This window comes from Acanthochromis polyacanthus, chromosome 8, assembly GCF_021347895.1.
Source record: "Acanthochromis polyacanthus isolate Apoly-LR-REF ecotype Palm Island chromosome 8, KAUST_Apoly_ChrSc, whole genome shotgun sequence".
NCBI classification, from domain to species: domain Eukaryota; kingdom Metazoa; phylum Chordata; class Actinopteri; family Pomacentridae; genus Acanthochromis; species Acanthochromis polyacanthus.
The window spans coordinates 36,336,391-36,354,918 of NC_067120.1; the positions used below are offsets into that span (position 1 = coordinate 36,336,391).

At 39.4% G+C, this 18,528-nt stretch overlaps 2 protein-coding genes across 2 annotated transcripts in view; both read right to left on the reverse strand.

The window, feature by feature from the left end:
* LOC110971526 (aminopeptidase N-like) overlaps positions 1 to 18,528 on the reverse strand; it is a 138,255-nt gene that overhangs the window by 78,826 nt on the left and 40,901 nt on the right. The gene's annotated exons all lie outside the window — the stretch shown is intronic.
* LOC110972404 (aminopeptidase N-like) lies at positions 532 to 17,079 on the reverse strand. The gene is made up of 21 exons (XM_051952669.1): positions 16,689 to 17,079; positions 15,527 to 15,830; positions 14,369 to 14,511; positions 14,079 to 14,215; positions 12,078 to 12,204; positions 10,629 to 10,783; positions 9,346 to 9,459; positions 9,117 to 9,260; positions 8,389 to 8,454; positions 7,902 to 7,967; positions 7,265 to 7,437; positions 6,981 to 7,057; positions 6,434 to 6,567; positions 6,292 to 6,347; positions 4,691 to 4,838; positions 4,490 to 4,581; positions 3,962 to 4,069; positions 3,263 to 3,430; positions 3,032 to 3,172; positions 2,024 to 2,105; positions 532 to 1,321 (listed from the first exon to the last, which is right to left on the reverse strand). Exons 1-21 carry the CDS (start codon positions 17,077 to 17,079, stop codon positions 1,166 to 1,168), a joined length of 2,982 nt encoding a protein of 993 aa, XP_051808629.1. The 3' UTR covers positions 532 to 1,165.

Genomic DNA, 18,528 nt, shown 5'->3' on the forward strand with positions numbered 1-18,528 from the left:
AAAAAGTCATCATAACCAGAGCTAGTGTGAACAATAAATAAAGAAATGTCCTCATTAACAATCCAATTTTATCATAAATTATTTTGCAGCAGGACAAGAAATACAGTGAACCTTAATTCTTAAATCTGAGGTCCTGAAGTTGCCAACTCAGGAGCTCAATATTAAATATGAAGAAACTGAAACAATAGAAGCTCATATATTTAGAGGCCAGAGAGGACTTTTTGTTTCCCCTGACATCACTAAACTATCATCCAAACATTATACGAAAACACAAAAAAGTCCCCATTCATAAGGAACTGCTTTTGTATAACCATGACACTGTAAAACTCTTTTTAAAAAAAAACAGATTTTAAAGGCATTATGGAGGATGTTTTTTTGTTTAATTTGTCTGATTCACATAAAATGAATATACTGACCTTTAGTGGACTTGTATGTATGGTTTCTAAAAAAATTAAAAATTAAAAAAAATAACTGTGGACATGGCAGGACCTGAAAAACATCAGCCAATCAACGCGCTCGGACCGAGGCGTTTCCTTTGCTCCCTTTCCTGTCAATCAAAAATCTTCCGGCTCAGGCCTAGTTACGTAGATTACGTACGCCTTGGACTTACGTGTTTTCTGTATGTGTTGCTTTGGTATAGCTTCGTAGTTAGCTGGCGACTTGTTTTGCTCATCTTTTTTTACATAATGGCAGATAAAGATCCAGGGGGACCCAGCCGTAAAAGACAACTTCACGAGTGCTACGCAAGTTTCTGGAGGGGGGCGTTTCTTCGTAAATGTTAAGAGGGGGGAGGTGAGAGGGGGGTGAGGGAGATGTTGTATGTGCGCATGCGCGTGCTACGTTCAAAGTCGGAGGAAATTAAATCTCCTCTAATGCCTTTAAAGGTATAAAACAACAAAATCATGTCTTCTCTAGGCCTCTGTCTGACTTAAAGTGTCAAATTTGAATTTTATTTATTTTTCTGTTTTCAAGGATTCAAAGTATATTGTAATTTTCAATTCAATTTAAATAAATTGTAGCACAAGTAAAGCTCAGCAGCTAATTTGGGTCCAATTTAAAGTTTAAGGTGAACATCTAAGCTCATTTTTCAGTAGCACAAACACTTGTGTTTAGTCTAGGGACACAGAACATTTTAAAATTACACAAGGAACAAGTAAACTCCTCATTAGGGCGTAGATTCAGCTGTGAACCAGTTCAGAACATTGTTCTTGTTCTCTGTGACCCATTTTATGTTGCCCGTTGTTCTCTCGATGGACTGATCCAGTGCCAGAGACCCAGAGCCAAAACCAATGTCAGCGTTATCGGCTTTGAACTGCTTCAGCTGAAAAACAAAACATACGATCAGGTGAGTGGTCTTAAAATGTACAAGTTTTTTTTTTTAATAACTATTACAGACATCTGCACTCTACACACAAATATATTCTATTCCATACCTGTTGCTCAGAAACTATGTTTGTTCTATCTGAATGAGTATTAGAGCAGACTGATATTTTCATGTTTCTACTTTCTTAGTGGTTGTTGCAGCCAGCGTGTTGCATGAAGTCGAGATTCTAAACTTTTGGAGCCTCAATCTGCTTTAGAAAGTTCTTTTACTGGAGATTTTCTGGTTTCACAAACTACAATTTTGTCCTGAAAACTGTTGGTGTGTGGTCAAAGCAGCTGTGGAACTATAACTGAATAACTGGATGTCATCTACATGCTCTGGTTCTACTTTAAATTTGTTTAAATCATGAAAACTAACATCTTCATCTGCAGAGTTTTATCATCAAAACCCTTCAAAGACCTGACAATCAGGTGCTGCAGCATCAAGTGACAATGATGAGACAGACTTCTGTATCATTGCGTCTCAGTTTAAGCATCTTAACAGGGGGGACAACACTGCCACCATCAGGTCAGATTGTGAATTACAATACTGAACAGTCATGATCGGTGTAGCAAACAGTTAACACAGCTTCAGATCCAACAACTTATTTGAAAAACAAAGTAAACCAAGGAAAAAAGATGAAACAAAGAAATATCAAACCTGTTGAAGCTCGAATTCGGTGGAAAAGCGTTCAGTGACTCCGTTGATGAGGTTGGAGAAGGAGAACGATCCACCACCATACCTGAGAGTAAGCAAAGCAAGAGATTATCATCAGTTAACAGTAACTAAAAACTGAAGAATCCTCTGTGATTTGCTGTAAAATTAATCATTTCGGACTAATTCAAGCCGCCCTTTTAAAGATGTACATTTTTATTATAGATTAACTTGTTTAGGATAAAATGAGCTTTTATTATCCCACTGTGGGAAATGTGTGGTGTACAACAGCCAAGGGGATAGTGTTCAATGTGTTGGGGAATTGGTAGAAAAATAAAAAATAAATAAGAAGTACACGTAGGTACTATTGATATTGTACGATTGCACAGGTGGGCTGGTGTGGTCCAAAAAGTCCCGGGCCGAATTTGACTCCCAATCCGGCCCTGAGTACATCAGTCTCTAAAGACTTAAGACTTGACAGGGTTTGACTTGAGCGAGTTCACCCTAAAAATTTAAGACCTAACTTAAACTTTAGACCTGACTTGTGCGAGCCCTCTAAAGACTGAGACTTGATTCAGACTAACTCTACTAACTTGAGAGTTTACTTGGACTTGAAACTTTAACAAGTCCTCTGAAGACTTCAGAGTTTCCAACACATAGAAAAAAATCCCTTATAGCCCAGTTGGTGTATGACATCCCATCCTGCCATAAGTCTTTCCTGACTTCTCTACCAACATCCCCTACCTAGTGTTAATCTCAAGCTTTAATATAATAACTGTTTTTAATTGTCAAAATCACTGATCTGATCAGGTGTTAATGGTTTATGAGGACCAAAGGTCACCTGAGGATTACTCTGAGCACGGCGGGTCAATAAAAGCTGTTGCTGATGAAAACTGTTGAAGTGCTTATCTGCTTCCAGTTTATGATGTGCTGCGTTACCTAACACGTGATAAATCTGCACTTTTCACACTGCGATAACCTGCATCATAGACCAGAGATCTTTGTCATACTCACTGGTTGAAGATGTATTCCCATCGAGCCCTGACAAAGTCCCACGCCAGAGACTGACCAACCACATTGTTGGCGATGTAGATGATGGTGGAGGTGGCATCCTGCTTCCTGATCAGGTCTGGGTTCAGGGTGTATTCCAGATACCTGCACAGGTATGAGCAGACGTGTTGGTCAGTAGCTGTAAGTTAGACACTGTGATGTGATAAATATTAATAAGGTTGTGTGTGGACTGACCTGTTCAGCCGCCAGGCCTCTTTGGTGCAGGCCAGTGCAGCGCGTAGTTTGTCAGCTTCAGTGGCAATGCTGGCTGTTTGAAATTGATCCCAGGCAAACTCCCACTCAGCAGTGCCCCCTGCTGCGATGGCGTTACAGTACACGGTGGAGCGGAGGTTGGGGTGGATCCTGAAGGAAGAAACATTCATATAGTCCGGCAGATGACAGAGGGTTTCTTCGTGTACAGTTTGGCAAAGCTGTGCACTTGAGATGTGGAGTCAAGTCATGAAAATGAGGACTTAAGACTTGAGAGCAAAAATCTCAGGAGACAATTTGGTGACTTGGACGAGCACTTTAAGGAGTTGAAACCTGAATTGGAGGAACTGTTTCAAAAACTTGGTTGACGTGGATTATGTCTCTAAAGACTTGAGACTTGACTTGGGCTTGAGAGGTGATGGAGACCGAGCTTGGACCTGACCTGCACTAGTGCTCAAAAGACAGGACAAAGACTCCCTCACTGACAACTTTGGACCTGACCTGGGATTTTGATTTTTATTAGCCCTCTAAAGACTTGAATTGAGATTTGACTTGGACTAGTCATATCGAAAGATTTGACATTTGACTTGGACTTAAAGACTTGGCTTGGACAAGCCCTATAAAGACTACAGTCTTGACTTGGACTTGATCAAAGACTGCAGTGATGCTAAATTGTCGACTCACTTGTTGACACCAGTGTTCATCCAGTCTCTGAACCAAGATGAGGTCAGCTCCTGACACTCCTGCAGGCCGGTCCTACAGGCCAGGCTGATGGCGTTCACCTGGTTATACCTGAGGAAGGAGGAGTGTGAACACGAGAAAACAAAGAAAGTATCATCATAATAAACCCATTAACAGTGTATGTCAACCGTAAAAGCAGCAACCACAGAGAAATTCTTTTACTCCTCACGGCAAACCACAAATTCTGAACCACTGTTTCCATGTTTTTTCACTTCAGGGCGGTTCTACCAACACAAAACCGGTTTTGTTGCTTTTCGTGAACCTACACTTGAACTGTTACCTGTGCTTCCACCAATACAAGAACAATTCATTATGGAGGATCTTCCAATTTTTTTAAAATGAGCATCGGGAAGACAGGAAGCTTTAGGAGTAGGGTAGGATGAGAAAACACAAGTGGAAACTGTCTAACCTGCATCAGCACAGTCGAGACTGGTCTAACATGGCCGTACATACATATTCATCTTTACTTACTGGTCCATGTGTCCTGTAGGAACATCAGCCCAGTTCCCTGTCAGGGTTTTGTAGTAGTTGAAGAGAGGGGTCACCTGTTTCCTCAGATAATCCTGTAAAAAGCGAAAAGACAGATTCAAGAATCCAGACAAACCCTAAAAATCAGGATCCCAACGACAATTTATTCATGTTTTTATTGTTCTATAAGAAGAAGAATCTCACCTGCATGGGCCCATAGACCTCACTGCGGTCGAACATCAGGTAGAAGTAGTCCAGGTTGTTGATGGCCGACGCCCACGGCATGTAGGCTCTCTCTTTGCTCAGGTACGTGGTGGTTTTTAGGGCCTCCACTGTCTGGATGATCTTTGCTCTTTAGAGTACATAGTTGTGAAATTCAATCTGACATCCTTAATGTCCACATCATCAGCATCATTTTTTATTTCTGCAGGTTCGCCAGATTAAATGTACCACTTCTTAAGATTGTAATTTAACATCTTTGTGATGAGAAACCAAAAATAAACCCCACAAATATTTATTCAGTCTATTATTTATTTCTTAAATTACATTTTTGTCACATTTGTTGTAACTCATAGTAATATAATTCATCAATGTGCATGACCTGCACCCAGGTATTGATGAACAAACTGGTCTACTGTTTGAAAGTCATAAAGCTGAGTTTATTTTAGTGTCATGAATGTGTTTATCACGTCTCTGAATTATGCTAATGAAATCTGAGCATCAAACACATCATTTCCTGCATTCTTCTGAATTTTTATACATCAATTTGTGACTTTTTTGCATCAGTTTATGGTGAAAATGTCTCTACTGACTAAAGAAATCAATAAATTCAGGCTTCAGTTCAAAATATAATGGAGTATATGTGGACATAATTACATTGCATAGTAAAATTACACTATTTTTACTGTATTTAAATTATCAAGACAAAATTAGTTGCCATTCTTTGCAAAAAGAAAGTATGTACATCAACAATTAAAAAATGGTTGAAAAGTTTTTATAGACATTTTAAAGATTTTGATGAATCACAAATATCTTGTAAAGTCACATAAACGACTATTTTACACATTGAATGTAAAAAAGAAAAACTCTAAATAATGTCCACATCAAAAATTTGTATTTTTACAAATGGAAATTTGCTCTTTTACAATATTGGCCGATAAAATTATGTTTACTGCATTTAAATCAGCTAAAAATGTAATTATTTTACAGATATATGTTGTTATTTCACCATTTTTACTTTTTTCTTAACCAGTTTTTAATGTACACTACCATTCAAAAGTTTGGGGTCACCCAGACAATTTCATGTTTTCCATGAAAACTCAAACTTTTATTCATGTGTTAACATAACTGCACAAGGGTTTTCTAATCATCAATGAGCCTTTCAACACCATTAGCTAACACAATGTAGCATTAGAACACAGGAGTGATGGTTGCTGGAAATGTTCCTCTGTACCCCTATGGAGATATTCCATTAAAAATCAGCCGTTTCCAGATAGAATAGTCATTTACCACATGAACAATGTCTCGACTGGATTTATCATTCATTTAATGTTATCTTCAATGGGAAAAAATGCTTTTCTGTCAAAAATAAGGACATTTCTAAGTGACCCTAAACTTTTGAACAGTAATATTATGTTTTCTGACATCCTTGCAGCCAGATTTTAACTGTTTATTTTCGTAGTTTTTAGACATTTTGTGCATCTTCAGTGCAGTCTTTTGGTTCTACTTAAGTCATCAATTTGTCTACATCTCCTCATCATGACCACCATCCTCTGTTTGTGTGATGCTAAACGTGTAGGACTTACCTGGCCAGGTTGAAGGCGTCGTCCACCAGCTGGGCTCTGTTGATCACTGGAATGAGCTTTAATAACAAAAGCAGCAGTTCAGATCAAGAAGTCCGTCAGTAATCAGAGTAACGTCACTGTGTGAACGGAGACTGGATCCTACCTCATGGTCGGTGTTCAGAACATTGAGGAGTTTGTCCCAGTTGGCCTGGTCGTAGTTGACCCTGTAGTATCCCACCACGTCGATGTTGGCCAGCACCCACTCATTCCCCGTTACCGTCATCGCCGGGATTGAAGCTAAATAAAATTTTTAAAAAAAAACACTATTATTGTTGTGCTACGGAAAAATATAAGACAGAGACTTCAGTTTATTATTATTAGTCTGCAAACCCATCTGAAGACATATTAATGTAGTGAGGAGAATGTATTGTTGCATATTCTATGTATTGTTACAGGCCTTCTGCTCTTTGAGGCAGCTAAACAGCAGTGAGTTTTCACAAGTTTACCCCAAAAAAACAAAGTCTCTTATTGAGTTACCACACATAACTCTGTATGTTTTTAACACTATTGAGACTTAGATTTGATTCTGATTTATACCCTGAAAAGTTAAAATGCTTTGGCACATTCTTTCCATCAAGGAACATGCAAAAAAACCTCCTTGAAACCATTTTATCTCTACTTGTGACCCTTGTTATGTTTGCATTATTCACCTGATTTCGTCTCCAGCCACGTCAGATTCTGCACAACTCCGGTCTTCATCCACTGCATTGGAACGATCCACTCATAGCTGCAGCAGAAAAATACAGTTTGTTTTTTATTCTCTTTCTTATGAACTGGAAAATGAGCCTGTATCAGTGGATGTCATTAATTTTAAAGGATTGTAAACTACCGTAATAGAAGAGTTATAGGTGATAGTAGAACCAACAGTAATAAAGAGAACAACAGCAAACAGTGGGAGGAAAGGATGATGGATGAGATAATGCAGCATAATTACTTGTAGGGGGAAGGAGTGGTGACTTCAGATTCTGGATCCAGCAGGAAGTGCTTCTGGGAAACGTTTCCAGTAGCAGTGTTGATGGTGACCACAGGGAAGCCCATCTGCAGCACCCAGGTGTTCATGATGTCATTGACTGACTTCGGTAGGGCAGTACCGGTGGTGTCAACAGCCTTTGGAAGCAGGAAACAAGGAAAGACGATGTAAATGCTGCAAAATCAGTCAGAATGGATCAGCTTTGGTTTTAAGAAACACTATCCTAATTTATTCCTGGTTAATTGAACACTGGTTTGCTGACCTGAAGTCAGTAAGCCTCACATCAGTCTTTGTCATGGTGCCCCTTTACAAGCTAGGAACTGCCCACCTCCTCTGGTAGCTACAGTGTTAAACAGTAAAAGGTTTCACCTGCTGGAACAATCAGGTACTACAGCTGATTGGCAATACTTGAAATGTATATTATCTAGGAAAATTGTACAGAAAAAATATTCAGATTTTTCATTTTAACAAAAAAAATTCTCAAAGAAATTCAACTTGTCTTCTAGTGATTTAAGACGATCAAATCACTTGCAAGGAGTTGACCTAAGAAATGAGAAGAGCAGTAAATGTTCTTTTGTATACACAGCTGAGGAGAACGTACCATCTGCAGATGTGTCCAGAGGTCTGTGTAGACGGTGTTTTCAAAAGCAAACGTCTTCAGGTAGGTCTGCAGGATGGACAGAAAACAGTAAGATTACTTCAGAGGCAAAACTTTGAATGAAACTCGACAAGTTTGATGCAGTTGGTCGCAATATCCTCTAACTGTGACGTGTGTTTTGAATTGAAGTGTTCAAAACTTGGGTCATTTTTCCAGTTGTCCATTCACTAGTTTGTTCAGTTTGTACACATCATTGTGACAGTCATCTGATTCTGATGTTTCTGTGCCTTTAAAGAGGAGGAAACTTTTATACTAGCACTCAGTAAAAGCTGATTCAACACTCGGTTCACTTCAGTTCATAGCTAATGGTTCGTTGTTTCATGCAGGGAGCAATGAATACTGTATGTCAAAGGTTTAATTGGCCAAAAACCCAAACTACAACAAAGATCTGCTATTGAAGATTCTTTACTGTGAATACTGGCGTCTTTACCTGGAGCCCCTTTTTAAAGACGTCTTCGGTTAGGAAATCCGACAACATCCTGAGGACAGAAGCTCCCTGTGGGCAAGAAAACACATTGTAACATGTTAAAAACATTTTTCTTAACCAAACTACTAAGAGTTTAATGGAAAGAAATGTTGAAAATTAAGCATTAATTGTTTTCATAAAGATAGGTGTTTTGTGGTTATTTTGTGTCTCTGTAGTTGTTATTGTCTGTTTCAGATGGTTTATGTCTCTCAGTGGTCGTGTCTCTTTATGGCCATTTTCTCTCTCTGTGGTATTTTTGTCCCTCTGGTCAATTTGCATCTCTGAAGTTGTTTTGTGTTTGCTTGTGTATCTTTGTGGTTATTTTGTGTCTCTTTATGGTCGTTTTGTGTCTCTTTGGTGTTATTTCATGTTTCTTGATGGTCATTTGTGTTTCTGTAGTTGTTTTTGCCTTTGTCAGTTGATTTGTGCCTCTTCCTGGTCATTTTGAGTCTCTTTGTGGTCATTTTATGTCTCTTTGTGGTATTTGTGTGTTTTTATTCTTTTCATTATTTCTCTTCCTGGTCATTTTGAGTCTCTTTGTAGTCTTTTTGTGTCTCTTTGTGGTCATTTTGTGTCTCCACATGGTCAGTTTGTGTCTCTCTGGTTCTGTCCTCATTAATTAATCTTTATTGAGAGCAAATGGAGCTGTACTAATCTATTTTCTACCCGTGCAGGTCTGACTGTGTGGTTACCTTGCTGTATGTGATGGCATCAAACAGCTCATTGATCTGGGCTGGTGTCTGGATGTCTTCTTCTTTAGAGGTCAGAGGGTGAGAAGAGGCCAAGGCGTCGACAGCGAACACTCGGTAGACATCACTGAGGACAATGAGGTCTTTCTGTTGGGAGACAAAGAGATGCTCAAAACTCCATTGAGCTTCTGCATCGATCACAGAAGCCGTGAGGCTGCGGGTAAATCCTTACCACGTTCCAAGTGGGCTCAGCTTCATGTGCTCCCAGGTACTCCACGTAGGACGCAAAACCTTCGTTCAGCCACAAGTCATTCCACCATCGTATGGTCACAAGATTACCAAACCACTAAGGACAGCACAGAGAAAACATGTGAATGCAATGCTGAGATAAACATGATATGAGCAGCTTTGATAAGAAAAACGTGGACTCAACACCATAAAAACTACAACGCTTTCAGACGTGAGACTTGAAGACATTTAAGTCTCAAGGTGTACCATGTTGGATATTTAGTTTTTATGCATTAACAGGACTTGGTCTCAAAGGTTTGAAATTTGAGATGGTAATCTCACAGTTTTTTGGTAGTTTTAGGATGTGAGAATCAATTTGAAACATGCTTTGACTTGAGACTCAATTTGAATTTGTTTTGTGGGACTTGAAATCTGAATTGAATTACTTTCCAGAGTTCAAATTCCATTTAAACTTCTATTTTTAGGACTTGCAACTTGATTTTAATTAGTTTTTGAGGAACTGAGCTTCATTTTGATCATATTTTCAAAGAATTAAAACTTGATTTGAACTTGTTCCCTAGGACTTAAGAGTACAATGAAGTTGTTTTCTCGAACATAAAACTAAAACCGAACTACTTTCCAGGACTTAAACATGAATTGTAGAACCAGAGGCTCAAACTAACTTGTCATCCATGGACAGGAAACTAGATTCATACTGATTTTGAGACTCAATTTGAACGTGATTTCCAGACTTGTTTTAACTTATTTTGTAGAACTCAAGCCTCAATTTGAACTTATTACCTCCGCCAGGAGGTTATGTAATCACCGGAGTTTGTTTGTCTGTCTGTGTGTGTGTGTGTGTGTGTGTCTGTTTGTCTGTTAACAGCATAACTCAAAAAGTCATGGACGGATTTTCACCAAATTTTTACAGGATGTCCGGAAGAGCACAAGTAAGAATCGATTAGATTTTGGAGGTGATCCGAATCACCGTCTGGATCCAGGAATTTTTTGTAGGTCGAGGGACAATTGAGAAGTGTTTCTCTCTTCCGGACATCCTGTAAAAATTTGGTGAAAATCCGTCCATGACTTTTTGAGTTATGCTGTTAACAGACAAACAGACACACACACACACACACACACACACACACACACACACACACACACACACACACACAGACAAACGGCATGGCGGAGGTATGCGCTCTCCGAGTGCCTTTCTAGTTTAAGGTGTGTGATTCCCAGCAGGAGTTACAGAAGTTTCCCTCCACTGCTGGCTTCATTCCTCACCATGTGAGCCAGCTCGTGGGCGATAATGGTGGCGATCCTCTGCTTGTTGGAGTTGGACGAGTATTCTTCATCGTACAGCAGGTTCGTCTCCCTGTAGGTGATCAGACCCCAGTTCTCCATGGCTCCAGCATTGAAGTCCGGTAGAGCTATCTGATCTGAAGTCAGAAAAATGATCTGTTAGTGTTCCTGCAGAGTCTCTTTACCAGCGATTAACGGCAGTGGAAGAAGAACTGACAACTGAGTAACTAAAGCTGCCAGATGAATGTAGAGTAAAAAGCACAACAGACATGTAGAGAAAGTTTAAAGGGGCACCGAGGAAGATTTTTATGCTCGTATAAAAGTCTCATATTAATGTGGATGAATCTCCGTTATTTACACTTATTAATGCCCCCATTTTCGATTCATGAATCATTTTGGTTTTGTAAATATTTGTATTTTATTAATTTTTTGTCGACTTGTCCAGAATTTCCTGTGAGAGACGGAGCGATTTACAGCAAATACGGTGCGCGTGCGCTGACGGAGCGTAGCAGAGCGGAGCTAGTTGTTTTTAGCAGTAGCAGAGTGGAGAGTTGGTTGATGTAACGTTAGCTCTGAGCTACCAAAGGTTAGCTCGGCGCTAACGTTCGGTTAACTCTGTAGCTCGGAGCAGCTTTGACAACTCGGTTTTACAACATTAGACCGCAGAGTCATTTACACACGTTATTGTTCAACAATGATTTCAACTCTGCCGGCTTTCCTGAGGCTCGCTCACTCGTTTATGACGGTTTGTGACAGTGCGCACCGAGGCTCACGGGAAATGTAGGCAACGCTACATTTCCGCTAAAATCTTCCTCGGTGCCCCTTTAAGTTGCATAAAACTGTTAAACTCAAGCTGAGGTTCATAGATATCTGACCGGCATAAAGATAGAAAGATCATGTCACAACAAAGTTATCAAGGTTTATCTGTCAATAATTAATACGGTACGTGACCTTGTCAAAACAGGTCATAAGTCAACAGATAAAAGTCTCTCCGTAACTGTCAGATGATAAATAAAGGATAAGAACAGAATGGATGATCGGTGAGTTATATGGCTAAAAAAAGGCCAAAGGCCGGTTTAATTGGAGGTTGCAGCCAATGTCTCGCTCTATAAAAATCAGTATGGTCGAGGTCGAACAAAAAAAATTCTTACTATATTATACTATATTTTGTGTTTTAGAAGTAATTTTGTACCGCTTTGTGGTCACTATGTCTCTCTTTGCGGTCATTCTTTGAGTTTTGGTCATCAATTTGGGTCCCTTTGTTGTCTATGTGTCTTTTTGTCATCATTTTGCATCTGTTTGTAGTCATTTAGAGTCAGCTTAAGTTTGTGTTTTTGCAGTCATCTGCAGTCATTTAATATCATATTCAAGAGATTCAAGAAGAGATTCAAGATTAAAGGAGAAAAGAAACAGTCACTGTGCCTGACTTACCAGACTTGGGCAGAGGGTAGCTGACATTGTAATACTGCTCAAAAAATTTCAGGATAGGTCCCGTTTTGTTGAGAGCATAGGCTCCTTGGCCAGCATCGATAGCAGGCTTCCGGGCGTAGATGCGAACCTACAAACCCACACAAAACACATGTTTATACATTTAAATTCAATATCAACTTGGAGCTTTAGGCATTACTTATTTTGGATTAAACTTATTCTTCTTTCCGAACCGACTTAGAAGATACAAACACAAGAAGGACATGAAGTTTTTACTTAACCACTAGCACTTTCACAGCCTTTCTGTTTTTGTTGTCTGTGCAGCCTTGTTTATTCACTGTATCCATGGAAACAACGATGAATGCAGCCTTAAACGTCTCCTTACGCTGGGTTTCCTTACTATTTACATACATTACTGCATAACTCATGATTGTTCAGACTGGTTAAATATTAGGTTATTTGCCATATGAAATGTGTTACTAATTCGAATATTGTATTTTTTCTCTTCTTTGATTCTGAATTTGAATGTTTTTACACTGTTTTCCCTTCTCTTTTCCTGGATTATGTCAAGTACTGGTTCATTTTTTATATTGTTTGTGTTGTTCTATGTGTTTTTTGGTCATTTTGTGTCCCCAGCAGGTTTGTGTGTATTCATTTTAAGTCTCTTTGCAGTTGGTTTGTGTCAGTCTGTAGTCCTTATATATCTATTTGTGGTCATTTTGTGGTAATTTAAGGGGCTTGTGGTTGTTTTGTGTCTCTTTGTAGTTGTTATCTGTTTCTGTATGGTGATTCTGGCTCTTTTTGTATTAATTTTTTGTGTCTTGCTGGGGTTATTTGATGTCTTTGCATTCATTTTGCATCTCCTGTCACCTTCTAGTCTTTCAACTGAATTCTGTGAGCTTTCAAAGAAGAGATATACGATTACTTTTGTGTTCTGTATGAAATTTGTTAAACAAACAACTTGTCTTGCCAACATGTTTTGACCAGAACATCTGATCTTGCCCAAAATTCTCTACCTGTAGTGGCTGCAGCTTTATGAAACTGTTTCCTGTTTTTATTTGGTGGCAGTTCTTGGGTACAGTTTTGGAAACACGGTGGTCTGCTTTTATACAGAAAAAAAAACACAGCTTGTTCACATTTAATCAAAACAACCATCTGTCCTGAACCTTCTTAAAGCCTGGAGTCTGGATGTGAACCACAGTCACAACACTTTGGACGCCCTCCATCCACCCCAATCTCCTGTTTTCTCTGACACAGCTCATAAATGTGGCACTTCATCGCATTTTGAAAATATTGCTGCATTCCCTTAGCCTAGGCGCGCTAGACAACCCACTGCAACGAATTTAATTCTCTGCCAGGGTGGGTCTAGTTACCCTCCATAAGGCTCGAAGTTGGATTCTCCTAAAACTGGCCGACGAATCACCATGAAGTGTAGAGTCAGAAGGCGGGCATTACTAAGTGATGACAGAAGCGCGACGATTCTGACAGAAACAACCGGCGCACAATAAACAGTTGTCTTTCGACTCGGCTTTGGCCACAGCCCTTAAAGATTTGAAGTTAAAATTCAACTTGAAAGATAAACAAAGGACGGCACTGAAGTGTTTCATTGAGAAGAAAGACGTATTTGGACTTATGCCGACGGGATATGGCAAATCCTTAATATACCAGTTGGCTCCGCAAGTTGGGAAGCTAATGGGACTTAGCCACAATCCAGCGCTCAAGGAACTACGTCAGCCTATTCGTTGCACTGATTGGTTGTATACCTACCCAATTGCTGCAGAGTGATTAGAAAGACAACCTTTTAGCCCGCCTCCCTCCCTGTCGAGCGTTCCTAGACCCTTGTGTCTTAAGAGCTGGGTCCAGCACGGCTAGGTTAGCATTCCCTTTCAACCTGACTTGCTGGCAGGTGTCTGCATTTGTTATGAGTCAAAGCTGGTTTGTTTGCGTTGAGTGCACTTAAAGACTTGCACTTGTTAAGAAGACTTGAAATCTTTGATTAATTACCAAAACATCACTGCTGTTGTCCTGGATGAAACCAAATTCACTGACGATAAACGCCAGCAGGTAGGTGGACATTCTCTCAGTTCTCTCAAATTTTGTCACCAGCACATTTTCACCATCCATGGTGACGTTTGTTGTTTCTGTAGACGAGAAAATAAAATTCTTAGAATAACATATACTTTATAGTTCAACATTGAATTTTAGCACCTACGTATGTTTAAAAATATAAAGTTGTGGCGTTAACTTGGTCAACTCATTTTACATGAAACTCAAAAAAAACCCGCCAAACTCACCTATTTCCTTGCCGTTGGACAGGGCTATAGTCTGCAGGTCGTGGATCAAAGTGATGTCGAAAGTAGCCTTCATCGCCGGCTCGTCAAAGCAGGGGAAAGCCTTCCTGGCATCCGTCGGCTGCATCTGAGTGGTCGCAATAACCCTGACAGGAAACAGAGAAATGAAGCTTCAAGAATGACATTTGTAACAAAAACCAAGAACCACATGACAGAATTTATATCAAAATGACTAACAGAAGTAAGCCCAGGGTTTCTTTAGTCTAGCTTAGCATAAAGACTGAAAGTAAATCAGCTAGCTTAGCTTCCTTAAAAGGCTCCAGAAACTCAGCAGCTATAAAGTAGAGTGGCTGCAAAAAAAACAGCTGTGCACATTAAAAACAAAGGTAGTTTGATTTCTATCCAGCTAGTTTGAAACAGCAGACGTGTTGAAGGTAAAGTAATCGAGTTTTTTCAGACGTGTTACGACTGCAGTAGTATATGTGTGAAGTTCTTCCTGTGCTTTGTGTGTGCTTCCTGTCTATGTATCTAATATTCAAATAGGGCTGTGCTGTACCAATGACAGGATTGGTTAAGTTACTGAAGAAAGTGGTATTTAAGGTGAGATGATAAGATGACGTTGCCGGAAGTCATAAAGAAGGTCAGATAGGCAGGCCATCCTCCAATGCGTCCCAACCAGCACACACAGCTTAAGCACAGTGTTTTTTGTATAGACACAGTCAGTAGTGTGGTAAATGTCAGGTAGGAGTGAGCTGCCACTTTTGATTTAAAGTGTTTTCTCTTGTTTAAGTTGAAAGGGAGGTAAGACTTTGTGTTTATTTTAGCCACTTTTATTTTGGTAGGTAAGGCCGACTCCCAAGGAGAGTGTGGCTTTTGTTTGTTATGCTGGCTTTCGGCTCACTCTGAACTTAAGTTATACATGACCACTGCTTTGTTTTTTCAACCTCATCCTTTGTTTATCACATCACATTTAATGTAAATAAATGATCATTCTCTCAGTGGAAGAAGTTTTTTGTGTGGCTGCTTGAGACCTGTGAAGGATGGCATTTCATGTTGTGTTCAAGTAACCCCTAGGCTGGGCATTTCTAGCTGCTAATCTGGAATATTCCTGATAGCTCTGCAGGTACTTTTCAGATGTTTCATATGACAAATAACACATACTTCTTTACTCCGTTCTCAATGTACTCGCTCCTGTAGAAGCCTCCCAGGTCATCAGCCAGCTCCCCAAGAAAGACGGTTTCCAAGATGTAGAGGTCGCCCTTCGTCAGTTTACCGTCCAGCTGCACGACCAGGTACTGAGTCTCAGGCGTCAGCCACATGGAATTGATGCCGGGGACTGTGCCGCCGCTGACTGCAGTGAGCCTCGCTGAGTGGCCATTCTCAAGTGTGCTGTAGTTCAGCTTGTTGGAGTGGATGAGAATCACATCGGTTTCCTCAACACAGAGAAATTCTACAAGGGACTCACCTGGAACAACATGAAATAATGCACACTGCAGTTAGAAACTTTAACAAAACCCTCTGACTCCAAAACCATCTAATGGATGTGGAAGTTATCTTTTAAAAAAATGACATTAAACTTTAAAATCATCATAATGACATCATTTATCAGCCAGAAAATGTAAGAACAGACAGACTCATTTTCAACTTTCTTTGCTCTGCATATTTTATATAAAAACTGCCTGAGAAGCCGTCAAAGACTCAGCAGTGGCTAACCGTCACGTGAGAAAAATCAGAGAGTTTTCCAGTGAACTGCAGGCGGTGTTTCCACAGAGAAGACAAGTGTGGAAACAAATTAAAATGCAAACAGCTAAAATAAGATAGGACTTTACTAACTCTGAGGGACATTCTCATGCCAGGCCTTGCAGATTACATGACATGAAATGCAGCGCGTAATGGAAAAGCAATAGAATGTAAGTACCAAATAAAAAAAAGTGAGCTAAAATAAGACTAGAATAGAAAAGTCATGATTCTGAGGTAGTAAAATAATGATCAAAGTAAAATAAAAAAATCACCATTTTTCCCCAGTATTAGTAAAACCTGTTGGAAAAATGTTGTACATGCTCAATAATTTTTTTTTTTGATATTGCTCTCCTTGTAGTTATGGTGTTAAAACGTCTCGTGCCAGAAATTGTGCAAATGAAGTGCCTAAAAAGTACCAAAATGATATAAGTACAATATAAAAGCAAAATAAACTATGTAAGCTATAAAAAGGCTATGATAGAACAGAAAAAAATAAAGGAGGAGGGAAAAGTGCCAAAGGAGGAAGGATTTAAAACCCTGAATATTTTCAGGCTCCAGAGGATTCACCCATAGAAAGCCTTACCAGTAAAGATGTATTTTCCGGTTGCATCTGTAGTCAGTCGTGGCCACAGGGTGACGTTATAGTGGATTGGCACCAGGTTAGTGGGAAGCCGATACTTGTCCCAAAGCTCATTGGATGGGGCCGTCGTCGGGCCGGGCGGTTCAGCTGTCGTCGGGCCGGGCGGTTCAGCTGTCGTCGGGCCAGGCGGTTCAGCTGTCGTCGGGCCGGGCGGTTCAGCTGTCGTTGGGGCCGTTGTCGGGGGTTGGTTAGTACCTTGCAGGTTACTGTCATTATTTTTTGCCTGTTCCTGCGAGTAAACAACAGACAGAGCTATGATAGTGGCCACAGCACCCACGGCCGCCACAACACACACTATCCCAACAACTTTACTGATGTAGAAACCCTTTGCCATGATGTCCGTCTGCACTGGAGCCCCACAACGAGTCACTTCAGGTGAAGGTGAGAGTGAAGCTTTTATTGGGCTCCATCTCCCCTCCCATCACTGCAACAGGTGACACATTAACAGTGTAAACACCCACATCACCTGGTGAAACTACCCCCTATCATGCAAGAAAGGAGATTCTAGAAAGTTGGAAACTCTAATCTAGTCTTTCTTTTCTCACTTTAAATCATTCTGCTGTTGAATTTGAAGAATAAGAAAAAAGCAGCTTGTATATTTTGAGATTTCACGTCATATTCCAAGACATAAATTCTGACACTGAGCTCAATTTGAAGTCAAATATTCTAGATTCGGCTGGATATTTAAAGATGGAGTAGCTTGTAGATAATTTAATCTTTTTAATAAATTTCTTGTTTTAAGATTTATAGAACGTTACTTGTTGTCCAGTTTCAAGATATTAACCCCCCTTTTATGTTGCTGGTCAAATTGAACCATTTTAAAGTGAAAAAATCCCAAAATAAAAAATGTTAAAAGCATTTTTTCAGTATGAAATATCTTCTGTTTGGCTGAATAAGTGCAATCAAAATAAAAAAAAAATGAAAATTGTTCTTTTCACATATATGCAAACCCACCCTGAACAGAAGAGGTGTGTTAATTTATCAACATCACTCAGTAAAAAGGAAAAATAAATCAAAAGGTAAAATAAAACTTTTGAATGATCAATGTCATGTAAAACTATTGTATTTTATATGTTGGTATTTCCTACAGACATTCAAAAAAGTTGCATTTTTTTCGGAAAAACGAGTGAATTATCTTCCTTGAACCATGATGTGTGAGAGGAAATATAATTGCACTAAATATTGACAGAAAGGGGTTACCAGAAAAATAAAACTTTACAAACATTTGCTGCCAGATTTTCACACTTTTTAAAAAAAACTTTGACAGCATCCATTTTTGTTTTAGTTCTGACCACTCACCCCCATGATGATGCCACCACCATGCTTCACTGTAGAGATGGTATCAGCAGGTAATGGGCAGCACCTGTATTTAGTCTGTTTTTTATGTATTTTATGTTATTTTATTTTACTAACTGTGAAAATGTGTAGTTGTCTGAATACGCTGGGGATAAATATGATTATTCTCTGTTTACCTAACATATTTACCTAACATACACACGTGGACAAAATTGTTGGTACCCCTCAGTTAAAGAAGGAAAAACCCACAATTCTCACTGAAATCACTTGAAACTCACAAAAGTAACAATAAATAAAAATTTATTGAAAATTAAATAATCAAAAACAGCCATCACTTTTGAATTGTTGATTAACATAATTATTTAAAAAAACAAACTAATGAAACAGGCCTGGACAAAAATGATGGTACCTCTATAAAAGATTGAAAACTATTTGACCAGAGTGACATGATTAACTCAGGTGTGTCATTTAATTGACATCACAGGTG